The sequence below is a fragment of the Myotis davidii genome, unplaced genomic scaffold (genome assembly GCF_000327345.1).
Source record: "Myotis davidii unplaced genomic scaffold, ASM32734v1 scaffold150, whole genome shotgun sequence".
NCBI lineage: Eukaryota > Metazoa > Chordata > Mammalia > Chiroptera > Vespertilionidae > Myotis > Myotis davidii.
Genome location: NW_006283437.1, coordinates 1,378,728 through 1,396,623, shown reverse-complemented (window position 1 = coordinate 1,396,623; position 17,896 = coordinate 1,378,728). Strand labels below are relative to the sequence as shown.

Genomic DNA, 17,896 nt, shown 5'->3' with positions numbered 1-17,896 from the left:
AAGATCAGCACACTGCCAGCCCAGACTGTAGCGAGCTCTCACAGCCAGACGGCGTGGCCAGTGTGCCCCAACCCCAAAGAAGCAACGTTTCAAATACAAAATTTTAAGTTTTGTGCATAAACTATTCAAGATTCCTCCAGCACTAACTGGTACAAAGCACAATGAGATGGCACTTTTAGAGATGGCAGCTTCAGACCCAGAGGAGGGTAATGACATGAGTTTCACTTGGCTAAATCAGTGGCAAAAACATCATTTTCTTTCTTTCAAGGAGGCAGGAGAGCAAGTAACTGGTCACTTCAACATAAGTGGCACATGATCCATTTTGTGAACCATTGGGGAAAGGGCAGAGATGGGCAGAGACAAGAATTTGGTCTCTGACAGAGAGGTCTCACCATTTTAAGTTGGTCACTTCTGATGAAAAAAATGACTTGCCTAAAGATGCCTTAAAAGCTGAAACCTAAACATCACTTTTTTGGGGGGCGGTTAACTCCTCCTGGAATCGCCTTTTCAATTTGGCTAGTAGTCTGCACAAAGCAATGACTCCCCAGAGTGGAGTCGTTCTCTGGGCTCTATGTGGATCCCAGTAAGGCAGGCCATACCTTTTTCCCTCCTCTATGGAGAGGGCAATGTGGATTAAGCTGAAAAATTACCTCCTACAAGTGAGAAAGGGATCAGACGGCTGCTTGAGGACTGTGGAGTTATTTGGAATGTTTTACAAATGGTTGCCACATCAACAACAAAAAAGGTAATTACAAAATGTGTACATCACAACATGCTTTTAAAGACACTGCACTGTGCTCACATTCCCTTAAATGTTGTTCCCAAAGGTGCTCAGCCTCTAGCACTATCAAAATCTCTGAGGGAAGGCAGAGACAATTTGGTGAAAAAGACAGGGGGGGGGGGAGGGGGCAGTGAAAGGAGAAAGCAGCCTTCCAGTTAAAGGTCAGCCCTCAGTTTAAAGGTCAGCTTCAAGCAGGCTGGCCTCAGGCGGAGTCAGGGTCAGAGGGAGGAGCGGCGGCAGGGCAGGACGGGTGGCTCTACATCTGATTCAGGTCCAGCCTCCTTTGTGTACAGAGGTGTTCCTCTTTGGTGCATTTCAGTTTATCTTCCAAATCAATTGTCTTTTCCAGCTTGGCTACCGATCTTGCAGCAAACTCAGCACGGGTCTCTGCCTCCTTGAGTTTATCAGTAAGAATCTTTATCTCTTCCGCATATTTGTCTTCTTTTTGAGGATACTTTTCTTCAGCAGCACTCAGACGCTTCAGGCTCTGGCCCATCAGTCTCATCTGCTCATCCATCTCTCCGCAACAGGACTCTGCCAGCTCAGCTCGCTCCTCTGTGCGTTCCCAGTCTCCCTCAATAATCACCAGCTTACAAGCCACCTCTTCATACTCTCTATCTGCCTCTTCTGCAATGTGCGGAGCGTCTTTGAGTTGGGTTTCCTGGAGTTCCAGCTTTTCTTCATCTTTTGAAGCTCCGTTTTCAATAACCTTCACACCTCTCTCGCTCTCATTGGCAGCTTTTTCAGCTCCCTCCAGCTTTTGCAGGGCAGTGGCCAGGCGCTCCTGAGCACGGTCTACCAGGGGTGGGCATACTTTTTGACTCGAGGGCCACAATGGGTTCTTAAACTGGACCGGAGGGCCAGATCAAAAGCATGGATGGAGTGTTTGTGTGAACTAATATAAATTCAAAGTAAACATCATTACATAAAAGGGTACGGTCTTTTTTTTTGTTTTATTCATTTCAAACGGGCCGGATCTGGCCCGCGGGCTGTAGTTTGCCCACGGCTGGGCTAGCCCCTCTTCAACCACCTCAGCCTCAGCCTGTTCCCGAGCCCGCCTTTCTCCCTCCATTTCCTGCTGGAGGCTGCTGGAGGCGTTCGGCCTTCTCTTCGGCACCATCGGCTGCGGCTGCGGCACCTGGATCTCGCGTTTCACCGTCTCAATGGTGGAGATCCCAGCCATGGTGCCCACCCAGCTCCTGCTCGTGTTTGGTCTCCTGTCTCCTCCCGGGTGTTAAATTTTTTGAATCACAACGCAGAGAGTTGTACAGCAGCCAAGGCATTGGACCTCCAGTGCAATAGTCTCCGCCGGGTAGCCCGGTGGAAGGATGCACAAACCGGACAAGAGTTTTACCAGATCTAGTAATGATGTGGGGCAGAGGTTGTGTTTGTATCTTTCCAGAAGGAGCAGTGCAGCCAACTGGGGTACCACACAGTGGACCCAGAGAAGGTCCTTGTCCCTTTGTTCAAAAGACAGAGTTGCTCCGATGACAGCAAAGCGGAAAAAAGAAGAAAAGGAAGGCTACGCAACGGACTGAAGTGCCAACATGGGGTCAGCTGAAGAAGTTAACAACTGAGGCCCAGCAGATGGTAGAAAAGCAAGAAGTGGAAGCTACTCCGTCAGCCATGTGTCTGGCTGTGCTAGCATTGGTTAGCTGCCAGTCTTCTGCAAAGTCTTGCGCAGCCAAGTCCGAAGACTCTGAGTAAATCAGCAAAAGAAACTTTCATTTAGTAGAAAACGTTACTGTCGTGTGATTTCTCTCCCGTTGCTGTGTTGCATTGGCATTGTTTTGTTCTTGATGTTCAAGTTTTAAAATGTGAACAGGTCTGTGGTTTGGGTTTTGCATTCGCATTGTTTTGTTATTGTTTTAATAGCCAGAGTTTTGTTCTTGATGTTTAAGTTTTACTTTCATTATGGTAGCTTAAAAATAAAAAAAGGGTGAGATGTAAGAAGTGGCTATAGGGCTAAGCCTAGACTGACCTGTGGGCAGAGCCACAAACAAGTCCCAGCTTGGAGGGCACAGCCGTCTGAGCATAATTAGGCTTGACCTTATGACACTCCCTAGATCCTATCTGGGTAGCTAATGGGCTGAGGGAGATGCAGCAAGTGCTGCCAAAACAAGTGAAACTCACAAGAACATTGCAACTATGGTGACCAGTACCTTGTTTACCTCTGCCTATAAAATAAAGGCTCAGCTTGCAGTCTGGGTCCCTCTCTGTAGCCTTAGCCAGGCACAGGAGATCCACCTAGATCAAGCTTATTCTCTTTGTCTTTTCTACATCCTTTGCCGCCCCCACCTCAGGCTCACCGAACCCTTGGCTGAGCTGGCCCGGCACAAAAAGTCAAGACCTTGGAGACAGGTTCAGGGATGAGCCTGGGACTAGCTACTGCTGCCCCGGTTCCCCTGGTTATAAGTTTCATGGGGACCCTTAGAGCTCAGGGAGAAAAAGCCGCCTGAGAAAGACAAGGGCAAGAAAGGTGTGGGCATGCTCCCGGTAGGGAGAGCATACAAAATAAATATTTATTTTTACGCTCTATCCCCTGAGCCAAACCAGTTTCGGCAAAATAAATATTTATTAACACTTGAAGCTTTATGTACACTTTTAAAAGCAAATGCACAAATGGGGGAATTACAAAAATTAACCTGAAGTCCTTTTCCCCAATGTATAAATGAACATTAAAGATCAGTAGGGCCATCACCATCAGAATAAAATGTCTAAAAGAATACAATTACTTTAAATGCCATTCTGATACTTTCCTTATAGCTACAACTCCAAAGAATATAAGGAGGCCAAATATATCCAGAACACCGTGTGTTTACCTTACCCTAACTTATTAAATATACAAATATGTTTCCGTCTTTTTGTCCAGCAAGCAAATGAGAATCTGTACCTGACCATTTAACGAAAGACCAGTTCTGGTCAGAGATGGGTGGAAGAAGAGCAGTGCAATGACCTAGAAGTAAGTCCCAAATGGCAATTGTTCCAGAAGTCAATACCGCTGCTGCGAAATGATCCTTCACATCACCTTCCAGGAACCTAACATGAAGCAGAAAAGAAACGATTCAAACCATATTATATACTACAGGCCCGGTGCATGAAATTAGTGCATACGTAGAGTCCCTAGGCCTAGCTGGCTATCAGGACCGATCTGTGGGATCTGTGGGGCAACCGGTGGGGCGATCGGGGGACCCCTGCTGGCACCCACCTTGGCCGACCTGGTGCCACCCGCTCACTGGCCCTGTCCCCAGCTGCCTCCCTCTGCGGGGTGACCAGTGGGGTGACCGGGGAGCCCCCACTGGCAACTGCCTTGCTATCCTGGGGCCTGCGGGCTCGGGGCGGCTCCTGCATTGAGTGTCTGCCCCCTGGTGGTCAGTGCGCATCATAGCGACCCACTGTTCTGTTGTTCGGTCGATTGGCTTTTATTATATAGGATATTTACACATGTATTTTAAAGAGGCCAAAACCATCCTCCCCAAAGTAACAAGAACAAAAATACCTGGAAATAGGAATGCTTCTCTTTGCAGTATGGGACATGAACACCTGTGCAGTCCCCGCCTATCTCTTAATGCATCTTGTACCCCGTGCACCCTAGTTCACTGTGGCCAAACTCAGTCTCCTCAGTGTCTTCGCACTTGCTATTCTCTCCCCTTGGCAGGCTCTAAACCCAGTCCTTAGCATGACTGAGCTTTTGTTATTACTTAGGCTGCTGCTTTTGCAGAAAGGTCACACCTAATCCCTGTCTATCCACCCACACTGTATCACATGACCTGTTTCTGTCTTCAAAGCACTTGTCACAATGTGAGTGTGCCGGAGTCTATTTATTGTCTTCACTAGCTGAGTATAGACAGAGACCCCCAAAAGTTAGTAACTTTGAAGCCCTAGCAAAGGTCAGGGCTGTGTACCACCCAGTTAATCTAGATACCACCCAGTTAATCTAGATAATGTTAGCTGAAGCAATCTCCCTACCTTTAATCATGTAAATTGCCTAAGGGTCATGCTATGACCTAGTCTGTGTGTCATTGAAACCTCCTTACCCTATGGCTACCCCAGACAAACCTCCTTACCCTAGGGCTGCCCCAGACCAAATAAAAGGTTGGAGCGAGCATCTGTGGAAGTCCTTCTGGATTTGCCCGCCTGGTCCCCCAATATTTCAAAATTATCTCGTGTCATTTCTCTCTCATTTGTGTGCGGCCCCTCTTTCAGATACCGAACCCTACTCCACACAGAACGTGGAGGGAGTCTTTCACGACATAAGAGCATCCTATTTTCACATTTGGTGGGTATCTTTGCCACAAGACTGTAATCATAAGGCAGAAGTCAGGTTGTCTTTTTAAGATGGGGCTCTAGAGTCAGCTACCTGGCTTTGAATTCTAACAAAGCAAGAGCTGGGCGACTCTGGGCAAATTATTTAACTTCAGCAGTAAAATGGGGACATGGTGATTATTGTGAGGTTTCAGCTGATAGCACAGTCCTAACCCCCAGGAAGTGCTTAATGAAAATGTGTGTTGTCTCACTGCCATATCACCAGCACTGTGCATAGCGCCACCCATAAACAGATCTTCTCAGTCAATAGTTCAATATTAGCCCTGGTCAGTGTGGCTCAGCTGGTTGGGTGTCGTCCATTGCACTGAAAGGTTGCTGGTTTAATTCCTGGTTAGGGCACATGCCTGGGCTATGGGCTTGATCCCCAGTGAGGGGTGTACAGGAGGCAACTGGCTGATGTTTCTCTCCCTCTCCCTTCCCCTCTCTCAAAAAACTCTCCACAAAAAACCTTAAAAAAAAACTTAGTTAAATATTTACTAATAGATCAATATTAGCTGCCTACATGGTGGAGGCTCAGATTTTGAAGTAAAGATGTCTTCCTAAAGTACATTTAAAACTTTTCTTAATGGAAATAACATAAATTGTAAGTCTCCTGTAGAGAATATTAATTACTCTGTATTTAAAATGTTTTCATTATGGGATAACACAGGGCTTAAAGACACAAAAAATACTTATCCAACGCCATGCTGGTGGGATCAGTATACAGGGAACCTGAGGCTTGACTCAGATCTACTAAACATTCTACTTCATTTTTAAAAACAACTGATTTACAGAGCGAGGAAGGGAGGAGGTGGGGGGTGGGGGAGAGAAACACTGATGTGAGAGAGAAACCTCAATCGGTTGCCTTCTGCATGCGCCCTGACCGGGGATTGAATCCAATACTTGAGCATGTGCCCTGACCGGGAATTGAACCCGCCACCTTTTGGAGTACGGGATGACACTCCAACCAACCGAGCCACTCGGCCAAGGCTGAACACTATTCTTAACATTCTTTATCTTGGTCTATATATAGTGTTTCATGTGTCCTTCCATCTAAATGACACAAAACATCTGGTTTTGTATGTGCACAGGTGCCTTTCAAAGGTCACACTCACTGCCCAGCAGTCGCACACTTGCCTCCCAGCCTGCCCTTGAGGAAGACAGTAGAGCATCACACCCCCGCTCAGGGCCGTCTTGGGGTTGATCGCAATGAGCTGGAACACGGGGCTTCCCGACGGCTCCCTCTCTTTGGCACAAGGATGACTCAGAACAACAAAAAGGAGCCCCTGATTTAGAAGAAAAATTGATAACCAAAGAAATCATTAGGACTATGGTGAGAGAAAGGAAGAACTGGCAGAGACAAAACGAAAGGCTCACAGGAAAGATCAACAGGCTCGTCAGGCTCCCAGCCATTCCCAGTCTCTGCGCGTGAGTCGGGCGAATGCGCCGCCCTCCACCTTAGACGTGGCTCACACCCCAGCCGCCCATTTGAGGAAACGCCGGCCAGAGAAAGAGGGCAAATAAACACATGATGGGAGACCTCAAACTAGCAATGCTCATCTGTCAAAACACATTTTCCCATAAAAGCGATCCTAAGTGGCGATCAGAGTTAAGGCCAGCCTATAACAGTTTATTCATTTGTATTTATGGAGTGCGAGTGACCAAAAAGTACACCATGACCCACGGTCGTTTCTGTGGGAAAATGTGTCACAAACCTCTCCCAGCTTTAAAATTACATGTTTTTCTTTTTCCTTTAACCCTCACCCAAGGATATGTTTTTACTGATTTGAGAGAGAGAGGAAGGGAGGAAGGGAGGAAGGAAGAGAGGGCGGGAGAGAGGAAGAGAAACATCGATTGGGTGCCTCAAATACATACCCTGACCGGGAATTGAAAGCGCAGCATTTTGGTATATGGGCTGATGCTCCAATAAACTGAGCCACTGGCCAGGGCAAAAATTACATGTTCTATCAACATTATTGTGTGTGAAGACACTTGTCACACACATATGTATACATGTCTATATGTATGCTACATGTTGAAAATAATTATCTTTGGGGGTAAAATAGGAAAAATTAATTATTGGGCCATTTTACCCATTTCTACCATATACCTTCCCAGAATGACTACATTAAAAAAATTTTAAGTTGATTTTAAATAGAGGAAGGGAGAGAAAGAGAAACATCAATGTGAGAGAGAAACATCGATCAGTTACCTTCTGTACACTCCCCAACTGGAGATCAAACATGCAACCTGGTTATGTGCCCTGACCAGGAATCGAACCTGTGACCTTTTAGTGTATGGAATGACGCTCCAGCCAATTGAGCCACCTGGCCAGGGCCAGAGTAACTGAATTTTTATAATGAGAATGCATTACCTTTATAATTAGAAAAAAACTGAGAGTTAAAAAAAAAATGTTAAATGCCATACACTTAACTAGGGTCAGGCAAACTATGGCCTATAGGTAAAATCTGGCTCAAGGCATATGGGGAAGTTTTATTGTCCAAAATGCTTTATTGGAATGTAGCCACACCTGTTCTTCTGTCATCTCTGGGTGATTTTGTGCAATAGTGGCAGAGCAGGTAGCTACAGCAGAGACATGTGGCCTGCAAAGTTAAACACTCACTGCCTGTCCCTTTACCGACATGTTTGCCAATCCCTGCACTCAGGTATAAATTACGATTTCTGGAGATTGGCTTCATGGGGAACTCTTACTATTTTTTTCCATTTCTGTTCTCAATGTTTTAAAATGAAATAGGTATTAATGTTATAATACCAAAGATAAATGCTTAGTAGATAAATTTAATTCCAGAGACGAATTCAACCCTCTTATTTTAGGATGAATAATAAGCCTCAAGACCATATGACAGATTTCCTAAGACCACAAGACTTTTGCATTCATGTCCACAGATGCTGCTGGGCCAGGGAGAGATGCACCCTTTGCGTTCAGAGCCTCCCCGTGCTGAGGCCCGCAGGGCTGCCCCTGGGGCTGGGCAATGAGTCTCCACAGGGCACCCAGCTGCCTGCTTCTGTCTCTGCTTATGGCTCAATAGCGCACACGTGCATGAGCAGTGACTCCTGACCCTGGGACAACTACCTCCAACCTGTTCAGATGCCAAGACCAGATTGTAAGCCAACTGTATTAACATAATAGCTAAGAGGCTGTGGTTCGTTTTTATACGAGAACACTAAAGTCTAAGAGAAAAGCATGTCTCTGACCATTTAATCATCCTTCCTCAGGATATACATTCACATCATAAATCATTTATGGCAGTGGTTCTCAATCTTGGCTGCATATTAGAATCACCTGGGAATCTTTTAAAAATCCTGATTCCTAGGCCCCATCCCCCGGAAATTCTGTTTCTTTGTTATGGGGTGGGACCGCAACATTAGTAACAAAGAAACAGAATTTCCGGAGGATGAGGCCCAGAAATCAGGATTTTAAAAAGATTCCCAGGTGATTCTAATGTGCAGCCAAGGTTGAGAACCACTGATTTATGGCAATGTGGTTGGGAGCCAATTCTGTAAATATTATCGTATTTCTCGGTATAAATTCACAGCCAGAAATTAATGTTTGCCCTTAAGTCATACAGCCAGAAAATTCACCAAGCAATCATACTGTACCAACACTTATTTTCATCCATTCCAAGAAAGAACAAACACTGCTGTCCAATTTTGAAAGAAACAGGCAACAAGGAGGGCCAGTCAATTACTACTCACTAAGTTATTGCAGTCACTCAGTGATACCAAGAGTAGCCCTCAGAACAGACACGGAATGGTCCCGGCTGATTGGCACTTACCATTTCAGAATAGGCTTTGTGACAGATGGAGGCTTGGTAGGAGTCACCAATGTGCATCTTTTTCAGGAGCTGACCAGTTTTTAAATTCCTTAGACACCAAAAATAGGTAAGCTGATAACACTCTTCCAGGAAACTGGTTTTCACATCAAACTCTCTTATTTATCACAGCATCCGTTAGGAGGGGACCAAGAACAAACTAAGGGACACAGGACCTTTGTTTTGTTTAATCACAGCCTGAGCTAAAAATAGAACTATAGTTTAATTTGGTCAATTGTTTTTTGTTTTTGTTGTTGTTAATCCACTGCCACGGATATTTTTTCCATTGATTTTTTAGAGTGGAAGGGAGTGAAGGTGGGAGGGGATGAGAGAGAGAAAACATCAATTGGTTGTCTCCCACACATGTCCAGACCCGGGCCAGGGATCGAACCTACAACCCAGGTACATGTTCTTGACGGGGAATTGAACCTGTGACCTTTCGGTGTGCAGGTTGTTGTTATAACCACTTCGCCACACTTGCCAGGGATGGCCAATGGTTTAATTTGATAGTTTAGCCCTCTGCTATGCCACTAGGGAGAAATCTCTCCAAATTCAAGGAGAAAGGGTTTCAATGATCTCATTTTTTAAAAAAATATATTTTTATTGATTTTTTACAGAGAGGAAGGGAGAGGGATAGAGAGTCAGAAACATCGACGAGAGAGAAACATCAACCAGCTGCCTCCTGCACATCTCCCACTGGGGATGTGCCCGCAACCAAGGTACATGCCCCTGACCAGAATCGAACCTGGGCCCTTTCAGTCCGCAGGCCGACGCTCTATCCACTGAGCCAAACCAGTTTTGGCACAATGATTTCATTTTACTTGGTATTAAAATTAGGCGCATGGTATAGCTCTAATCATTATGATTTTGTCACAATTTTTGTCATACCTAAATTTTCCATGGACAATGGTCAGGAAACCAAATCTGGTTAGGCAAGAGATGACACCTGAAAGAGACGTACAATTATGTCTCTGTAATGTCTGCTTATTCCAGAGCCAGCCCCAGGTAACGGAGAAAGGAGGAAAGACTGAGCTGGGGTGAAAAATGGAAAAAAGGGTGAAAGGAGAGAAGAGGCTAAATGTAAAAGAAACAAGAAAGTTTGCTGGAACCACTCCTCAGCTGGAGGATTTGTGACATTAACAACTGTTCTATCATGTGACTCTGCCTATGAAACCCTTTCAGTTGGCTCCCATTAGCCACGGATAAAGTAATTTTTCATGGTATTTATGGTCCTCACGAAGCCAGCCCTGTAGCACTGTTACTCACACTGCTCCTGTGCCCGACAGCTCACTATCTGTTCAACATGTATGCATGTTCCAAGCTCTCTGCCTTTGTTCAAGTTATCCCTCCGAATGCCCTCATTACTGGCCAACCTCCTCCCCGTGTTGACCAACACCCATCCATTTCTTATGGCCCAGATTATGTCCCACCTTCTCCCAGCAGCATGAGCTCAGTTTAGACTCTCTCACTCCTCCCTGTCTGCACCAGTCCACAGAAGTCTCCTCACCTCCAATTCCATATAGTACTGTCCTCATGCCTTATTTTTAATGTAATATATACTGTAATAGGGTAGAATGCAATCATTCAACACATACTTCTGAACTTCTAGGGCCCAGGTACTGAATACAAAACTAAAGACAGGAAGCTAAATTCTCATGTAAGTATGCCAGGTTTTCCTCACACAAGGGACACCAGAGCAGGTGTATCCCTTACAGAGGTTAGTGCATGTTCTCTGGATAGTAACTGCTCTCTCCCAAATCCCAAAGTTCTATTATTGTGACACTAGGAACTGTGAAGCAATCTTATTTACCTACAAGTTTTTAGGGGCCTTGGGGCCAGGATTCATATTTACATCCCTCACAGAGAAGTAGAGACTCAAATATCTATGAAATAAGTGAAAGATGGTACTCAGTTCATGTAGCTTGACCAAGATTTAATATTTAAAGCTCCAGCAGTAGTTTCAAAACAGGCCACTGAGCTCTGGCTGGTGTGGCTCAGTTGGCTGGGAGCCATCCCCTGCACCAAAAGGTTGCTGGTTTGATTCCTGGCTAGGGCACATGCCTACCAGTGTGGGGCCTCATCCCCAGTAGGGGTGTGTTCAGCATGTTTCTCTCTCACATCGATGTTTCTCTCTCTCCCTTTCTCCCCCCCTCCTTTCTTCTCTCTCTAAAATCAATAAAAACAGGAAAAATTATTTTAAAAAATGCCACTTGGACCTGGAGTATAACATGAATTGCTTTAGGCGCCCAACAAATAAGGAGTCCCACAGGAAAGGTGAACAACTACTATATGTACATGTATAGGGTGTCCCCCAAAAGGTATATGCATACTTTGAATAACTATAAAGGCAGTGTTTATTAAAATACATTTCGTTTTAAAAATTGAGCTATCAGCTGTTAAAGTGTATATATTTTTTTTAAAAAAAATATTTTTATTGATTTCAGAGAGAAAGGGAGAAGGAGAGAGAAATAGAAACACCAATGATGAGAATCACCGACCAGCTGCCTCCTGCATGCCTCCCACCAGGGACCAAGCCCACAACCCAGACACGTGCCCCTGATCAGAATTGAACCCGGACCCTTCAGTCCATAGGCCGACGCTCTATCCACTGAGCCAAATCAGCCATGGCAAAGTGTATATACTTTTTTGAGGGACATCTTATAGTTATAGAGAGCCCAAAGGTAAAAGATAGCTTCTGATAGACAGTGCGAGCCATACTTCTTTGAGTAGCTACCCTAAGCAAACAGCTAAGACAGGCACTAAGAACTGATATAGGATGTGGCACTATCTTCAAGGACTTCCATAATACAAAGTAGCACAAGCTAAATTAAAAATCAGGGCCCAGGCATTCAGACAGGGAAATGCCAATGAGGGCTGAGGTGATATGACAGAACTCAAGGCAACTGTGGGGGAAGGTACCCCTTAATTAGGACTCAAACTTACTCTTAGTATAGAGATCCCTCCCCAATCCCAAATTCTGTTGTGATCCATTACATATGAGATGCTAAAAGACAACTATTAGCAAAAGGGGGGAAACGAGGGATGGGAAGAAAAAAGGGAGCCAAGTGTATGGAGCACTGAAGAGGGAATTTTTGTAGTGCAGCCTGGGAAATGGAAGCTGAAGGAAAGCAAACATGGGCCCCACAAAAGGTTTTCTTTCTGGGGCAGAGGGGAGAGAGCTGGGAGTAAGAGTGTTTATAAAATAACAGCATAAAAGATGATCTGGAGGTTGAATATTGGTTCATGGCAATTACTAGATTAAATTAATAGTCTCGGAGCTACATAATGAAGTCTGGACTATAGAAATAGCAGAAAGAATAGAAAAGAGAACTTTGGTAAAGAACACTGTCCTCCAATAAGACCTGAGACCTGAGGGAAGTGCCCAAGTGGGAGCCTGCTGCTCTAGATGAAGCAATGTGAGAACAGGCTCCTGGCAGGCTAGAACACGGTCCCCTTTCAGGGCTCCCAGGGGAGGAGGGCAAGACTTCTCTCAGGGGCCATGCTTTCCTACGTTATTCCCAGAAGGTTAGCAATGCGCAGTGCAGAAGAGGTAGGTAATAGTGACATTCATATCATAACTTTCTCTTTTCAAGACCCATTCTGGCCCCAAGGAAACAGTTAATGGAAAAGCTTCTGAGGAAAAAACAAATCATTATTCTCCTAATACAAATTAACCCTGCAAGTACTGATGGCCAGGCATGGTTCTCCCTGTGGTCAGGAAAGAGAGGTGGCTGGGGACTCCTTGACTTCAGTTTCCCTATCACAAAGTTACTAATTGGATCCTGAAATGAACCATTTTTTATGTACCTGGTAATTCTGGATTATAGTCTAGGCATCACGAATGACACTTAAACATAAACTCTGGATTCTCTTAGGTTTCCCTGAAGAGTATTAATTCTGGCCCCCCTCCCACCCACCCAGTAACCTGTTAACTTGGCTAACCTCAAATTCCAGTTGCTTTAAAACCTAGTTCAGTTCTTTATACCTTACCCAGGCTTCCCTGAGTCTGCCCCACATACGTGTCATTTAAAAGGTCAGCCAGATATTTAGGCAGAGATGATAGCAAAAGTTAGGGCTCTTCTCTGGCGTTCTGCTTTTGGGATTTCTCTGCCTCACTTTCACACTGAACCAGCAGGACAGCAGGTTTTCTTTTTATTAAATGTATTTGGGAGCCCTGGCTGGTTTTCTCCATGGTTAGAGCGTTGGCACTCAGACCGAAGGGCTGAGGTTTCGATTCCAGGTCAAGGGCATGTACCTGGATTGCAGAATTTATCCCTGGCCCAGTCGGGGCACGTGCAGGAGGCAACCAATCAATGTGACTCTCAGATTGATGTTTCTCTCTCTCTCTCTCTCTCCCACCTCCCTTCCTTCCACTCTCTCTTAAAAAAGAAAAATGGAAAAAATATTCTTGGGTTAGGATTAACAACAAGAATGCATTGGGGAGACACTGGTTTACAAAATTATACATCTTTCAGGTGTACAATTCTACAACACATCAGAAGGTTTCTACCAAGCTTTTGGCGAATCAGTGGTGGAGTGGAGCCTGCCCTCTACTAAAAGCCATAAGAACCGGAAACTTGTCCAGTGACATTTCCTGTCTCTAAGGGTCGAACCCCCTCCAGTATCTTTATTCTTTTGCTCACTCTCCAGTGTCTTGAGTTAGTTGATTTTTATATTTATTCCAGAGTTTATAGTCACTTGAAGTAGGAGAGTTGGTCTGGTAGAAGCCACTCAAGCACTAACCAGAAGCAGAAACAATCATACATTTTTCCCAATAAAATTTCATTCATTGATAGTCTACTCAGACTGATAATTTTCACAATGTCTGAATTGATATGATGTTCTTATTAAGTACCTAGCATCTGACAGTAAACAAACAAAAACTATCATATTTACGGCCTCTTATTTCATCTTAATGACCCTGTGAAATTAGAGGTATATCCTTATATTACAGAAGAGGAAACTGAGGATCTTGAGGGAAAACTTACCAAATAACAATGTTGTTCATTATAGTGGTACCAAGCAGAGCTTCTTGTGTCCCTTGAACCTCAGCAAAAGTTAGTACCGTCTCTTCGGGAGGCATCAAAAACTGTTTTTCTTCACTTCTGCATTTAAAATAGCATTAAAAACCAGCACTTCGTAGCAAAGCACTTTTTTGGGGGGCGGGGGGGGGAGATGCGGTGAAGAAGGAAACTTTATTCAGTGGAAAAGAGCTCAATTGTGATACAGCACAGCTGTGAAAATAGCACGGTTGTGAGGCAGTCCTAGGACCAGGTGGGCCTGAGGCCAGGCCCCTATCTGCTCTGCTCTGTGCTGGTCTGCTCCACTGTGCTTTGGTCTGTCCTGGCCTGTGCTGGTCTCCTCAGCTCTGCTCCAGTGAGGTATCTTCAGTGCTTTAGCTCAGCCAGGGAAACCCACTCTTTCATCTTCAGTGGAAAGGGAAAATGTGTAGCAAAGCACTTTTTAAGCAGACCTTCTACATATTATTGAACTCTGTACAATAAACTTTAACCCAATACCAGAAAAAAGATCCAATCAAAAAACATGTATACGCTAAACTTTCTACAACATGTATTACTTCTAATTATCTACCTGGATATTCTGCGAGCACCACAAACTCATCATATCCAACTAAATTCACCAGCTCTCTCTTTAAACTTCGCGTTTCTTTCTGCATTCCTATCTCAACGAATGGTACCATCACCCAGGTGGTCAGCCCAGAAACCTGGACATTTTCCTTGTCTCCCTCCTTTCTATGTCCTCTATCACCAAGTCCTAATGATTTTATCATCTCACCTATCCCAAATCTGTCTGCTTCTCCCCATCTGCACTAACACTTTCCTAATTTAAGCAAATAATTGTCTCTTGTCTAGATTACTGCAGCAGTTTATAAAAAGATATGCCGTCTATTACTAGAAAAGACAGATTAGTAATAACAATAAAGTATATAAAGGAGTATACAACAGACACAGAGGACACTAAGAGCTTCGTTTTCAGCGTGTTGAATCCGAGGGAACCCCAGGTGTCTAATGAAGAGGCATGCAGGTCTAGAGGTCAAGAAAGAGCTCAGAGCTGGAAATGTATGTTCAGAAGTAGTCAGCAGCTGGACAGTAACTGAAGCCATGAAAACCAAGTGCATGGAGCAAGAGAAGGGTCTAGAATCTTGAGGTACCTGGAATGTTTAAGGGGCACACAGAGATTTCAAAGATAAAAGGAACAAACAACATTTGCTGAGCCTCTCCACTGCACTGGTTTCCTCCCTGCACGTCCGCTTCCACCCTTCTAACTGCTCTACGTTCCAGTGTTGAGCAGGACCTGCGACACCACGCCCACAGCACAGAAAGACAAGATGCTGGGGATCCAACTGTCTCTGAAACCCGGGGATGAAATCATTCTTTATCGAATGGTTACATCAGCTGGTGCCTTTCTTACCCTCCGTCTGCAAATGTCACGATCTCTACTTGCTGGTCACAGAGGGCCCTGCTGCTGCTGACGAGCCTTCTCTCTGTCAGGCCAAGCACAGCGTGTATATTTCCAGTCCTCAGCAGCACCTGCTTTTCACATCCGCCGTCAGAGGAACAAAGTAACGCCCTAAGTCAAAGATAAAAAAATGCAGAGAAGTCAGAAGTCTTTTTTCTTTTTTTAATTTTTATTTTATTTATTTATTTATTTTTTGGAGGCCCCGCTGGGATTTTTTTTTTTAAATAAGATTTAAAAATTGATTTTACAGAGAGAGGGAGAGGGAGAGAGAGAAACATCCACCGGTTGCTTCCCTTCTGTCCTACGGGTTCAGCGTGAAAGTGAGGCAGAGAAATCCCAAATGCAGAGAGCGCCAGAAAAGAGCCCTAAACTCTTGCTATAATCTCTGCCTAATTATCTGGCTGACCTTTTAAATGACATGTATGTGGGGCAGACTCAGGGAAGGCCAGGTTTTGGATCAAGGACGAAACCTGGGCACTTGCCCTGACCGAGAATCGAACCTACAGCCTTTCAGTGCATGGGATGCTCAACCAACAGCCACACCGGCCAGGGCAGGAATAAGTCTTTAATAGTAAAGGACTAGGTTCAAATTTTAAAAGGAAACTTAAGTGCGGGATCAAGTGATAGATAAAGGAAAAGAAAACTTCTGGAGAACTACACACCTGATTTCTCTGATTTCCAAATTCCCCAAGGCCACACACACAAGATTACACACATCAGGCATGGGAACTATCTGTAACACTGGAACCTAAATAAAATAAGAGCCAAAATGATGTTTGGTTGTTTCATTTTTAATCAATCTAAATTTTCCAAAATTTGTTGCATCTTGTTTTCATTCTTACTATACCAGGATAGTTTCCAACATTTGGAAATGTGAGAAGGTTCGGCAAACACCCTTTTTTTATTAGTCGTAAATCCAAATAAGCTACATGCATAACAGTGTTTACTGCAGCATTTATTCACGCAGCTTATGCTCCTACCAACAGGGGAACAGTTAAGTAAATTCTAGCATCTGAGCCAATACAACCATTAAAATAAATTTATTCACTGAACAAATATTTATTTATTGAGCACAAGCACAGAGCAAGAAGCTGTGGATAGACTAGAGAACAAGAATGAAATATGCTAAGAGAGGAGATTAAATCTTTAAGGTTCTCACAAAAAGAAAAAGAAAGGTAATTATGCAAAGTGATGGATGTGTTCCATCACTTAACTGTGGGATTCCTTTCCCAATGTATACACATATCAAATGATCGCTAAGTACACTTTAGACATATTACAAGTTTATTTGTCAATTATACCTGAATAAATCTGGAGATATAAGTAAAATTCTACATAGGTAAGTATGAAGGAGAACTGTTTATATGCTAAGTGAGAAAAAGCAGTTTAAAAATTGTAAGCCACTAGGAGTGCACCAGGTGCACATGTATGAAGGTGGACAGGACCTGGAAGAAAACACATGCGGAAAAGCAGCAGGAACGATGCTTTCACGAAGGGTAAGATCGGTGGGTGTCAGCACACTTAGAACAGATGGAAATGCCAAGCTGCTTCATCAGCTCGAGATAAAGACCCACCTCTGGGTGAACGTGCAGTAAAGCTAATGAAGCACAATGTGAACTGCAGACTAGATGGCAGGGACATGGTGCTCACTGCACCATTTTTCTGTTATGTTTGAAATTCTCCTAATAAAGCTTATCTCTCCGTTCTGTTTTGCAGTCACAGACCCCTGCTCCCCCTTTGGTAAGCTGCCCATCCATTATCATGCAAATAACCGCAAAGATCTCTTTTAGACTTGGACTCACCTCTGCAAAGTGCCAGGAATACATTTTTTCCCACTGCCCAGTATCCAGAGGTTTCCAAAGAGAAACTGCATATTCACAAGCAGTTATGATACACGGCTCTTTGACACCAGCTATTTCCCACCACATGGCACTCACATCCACGGAACAGGAACCTGAAGGATTCTAACCAGAATGGCAATAATGTTATGCTAAAGGGATACTTGGGGTCTGTTTTATGAAAAAAATATGAAAAGTGATGCATGACAAGGATTAATTAAATACCAAGTAAGTGTAATGAAAGTTTTATGCAGGTCAAAATAGAGCATGGTGGGTCTTACAGGTAACTAAAAAGAATTGCCCATACACCTTCATCTCATGATGTAATTTAAAAGCATAGCTCCACCCTGGCTGGGTGGCTCACTTGGTTGGAGCATAGTCCCATACACCTAAAGATTGCAGGTTGGATTCCAGGTCAGGGAACAGACTTAGATTACGGGTTCAATCTCTGGTCGGGGCGCATACAGGAGGCAACCAATGGATGTTTCTCTCTCTCTTTCTCTCTCAAAAAAACACACATACAAAAAAACCTAAAAAAGTAAAAGAATAGACTACTCCAGAATAGAATACATTCAAATTTAACCACAAAAGATAGCCCATAAGAACATGCCCACTTAGAAATTAAACATCCTGATGAACCACTCATGGGTTGAAATAAC

General features: G+C 44.1%; 1 protein-coding gene across 1 annotated transcript; it reads right to left on the bottom strand.

The window, feature by feature from the left end:
• Positions 1-481: 481 nt before the first annotated feature.
• On the bottom strand, positions 482-17,272 carry LOC102751364 (tropomyosin alpha-3 chain). Its single transcript, XM_015563863.1, has 4 exons — positions 17,202-17,272; positions 9,586-9,589; positions 1,974-1,983; positions 482-1,576 (listed from the first exon to the last, which is right to left on the bottom strand). The coding sequence occupies exons 1-4, from the start codon at positions 17,270-17,272 to the stop codon at positions 1,038-1,040; spliced, it is 624 nt and encodes a 207-aa protein (XP_015419349.1). The 3' UTR covers positions 482-1,037.
• Between the last annotated feature and the right edge of the window lie 624 nt (positions 17,273-17,896).

Bases quoted from the DNA above. Each gene is read 5' to 3' on its own strand.
- LOC102751364 (XM_015563863.1), bottom strand. From the start codon at position 17,272: ATGCAGTTTCTCTTTGGAAACCTCTGGATACTGGGCAGTGGGAAAAAA.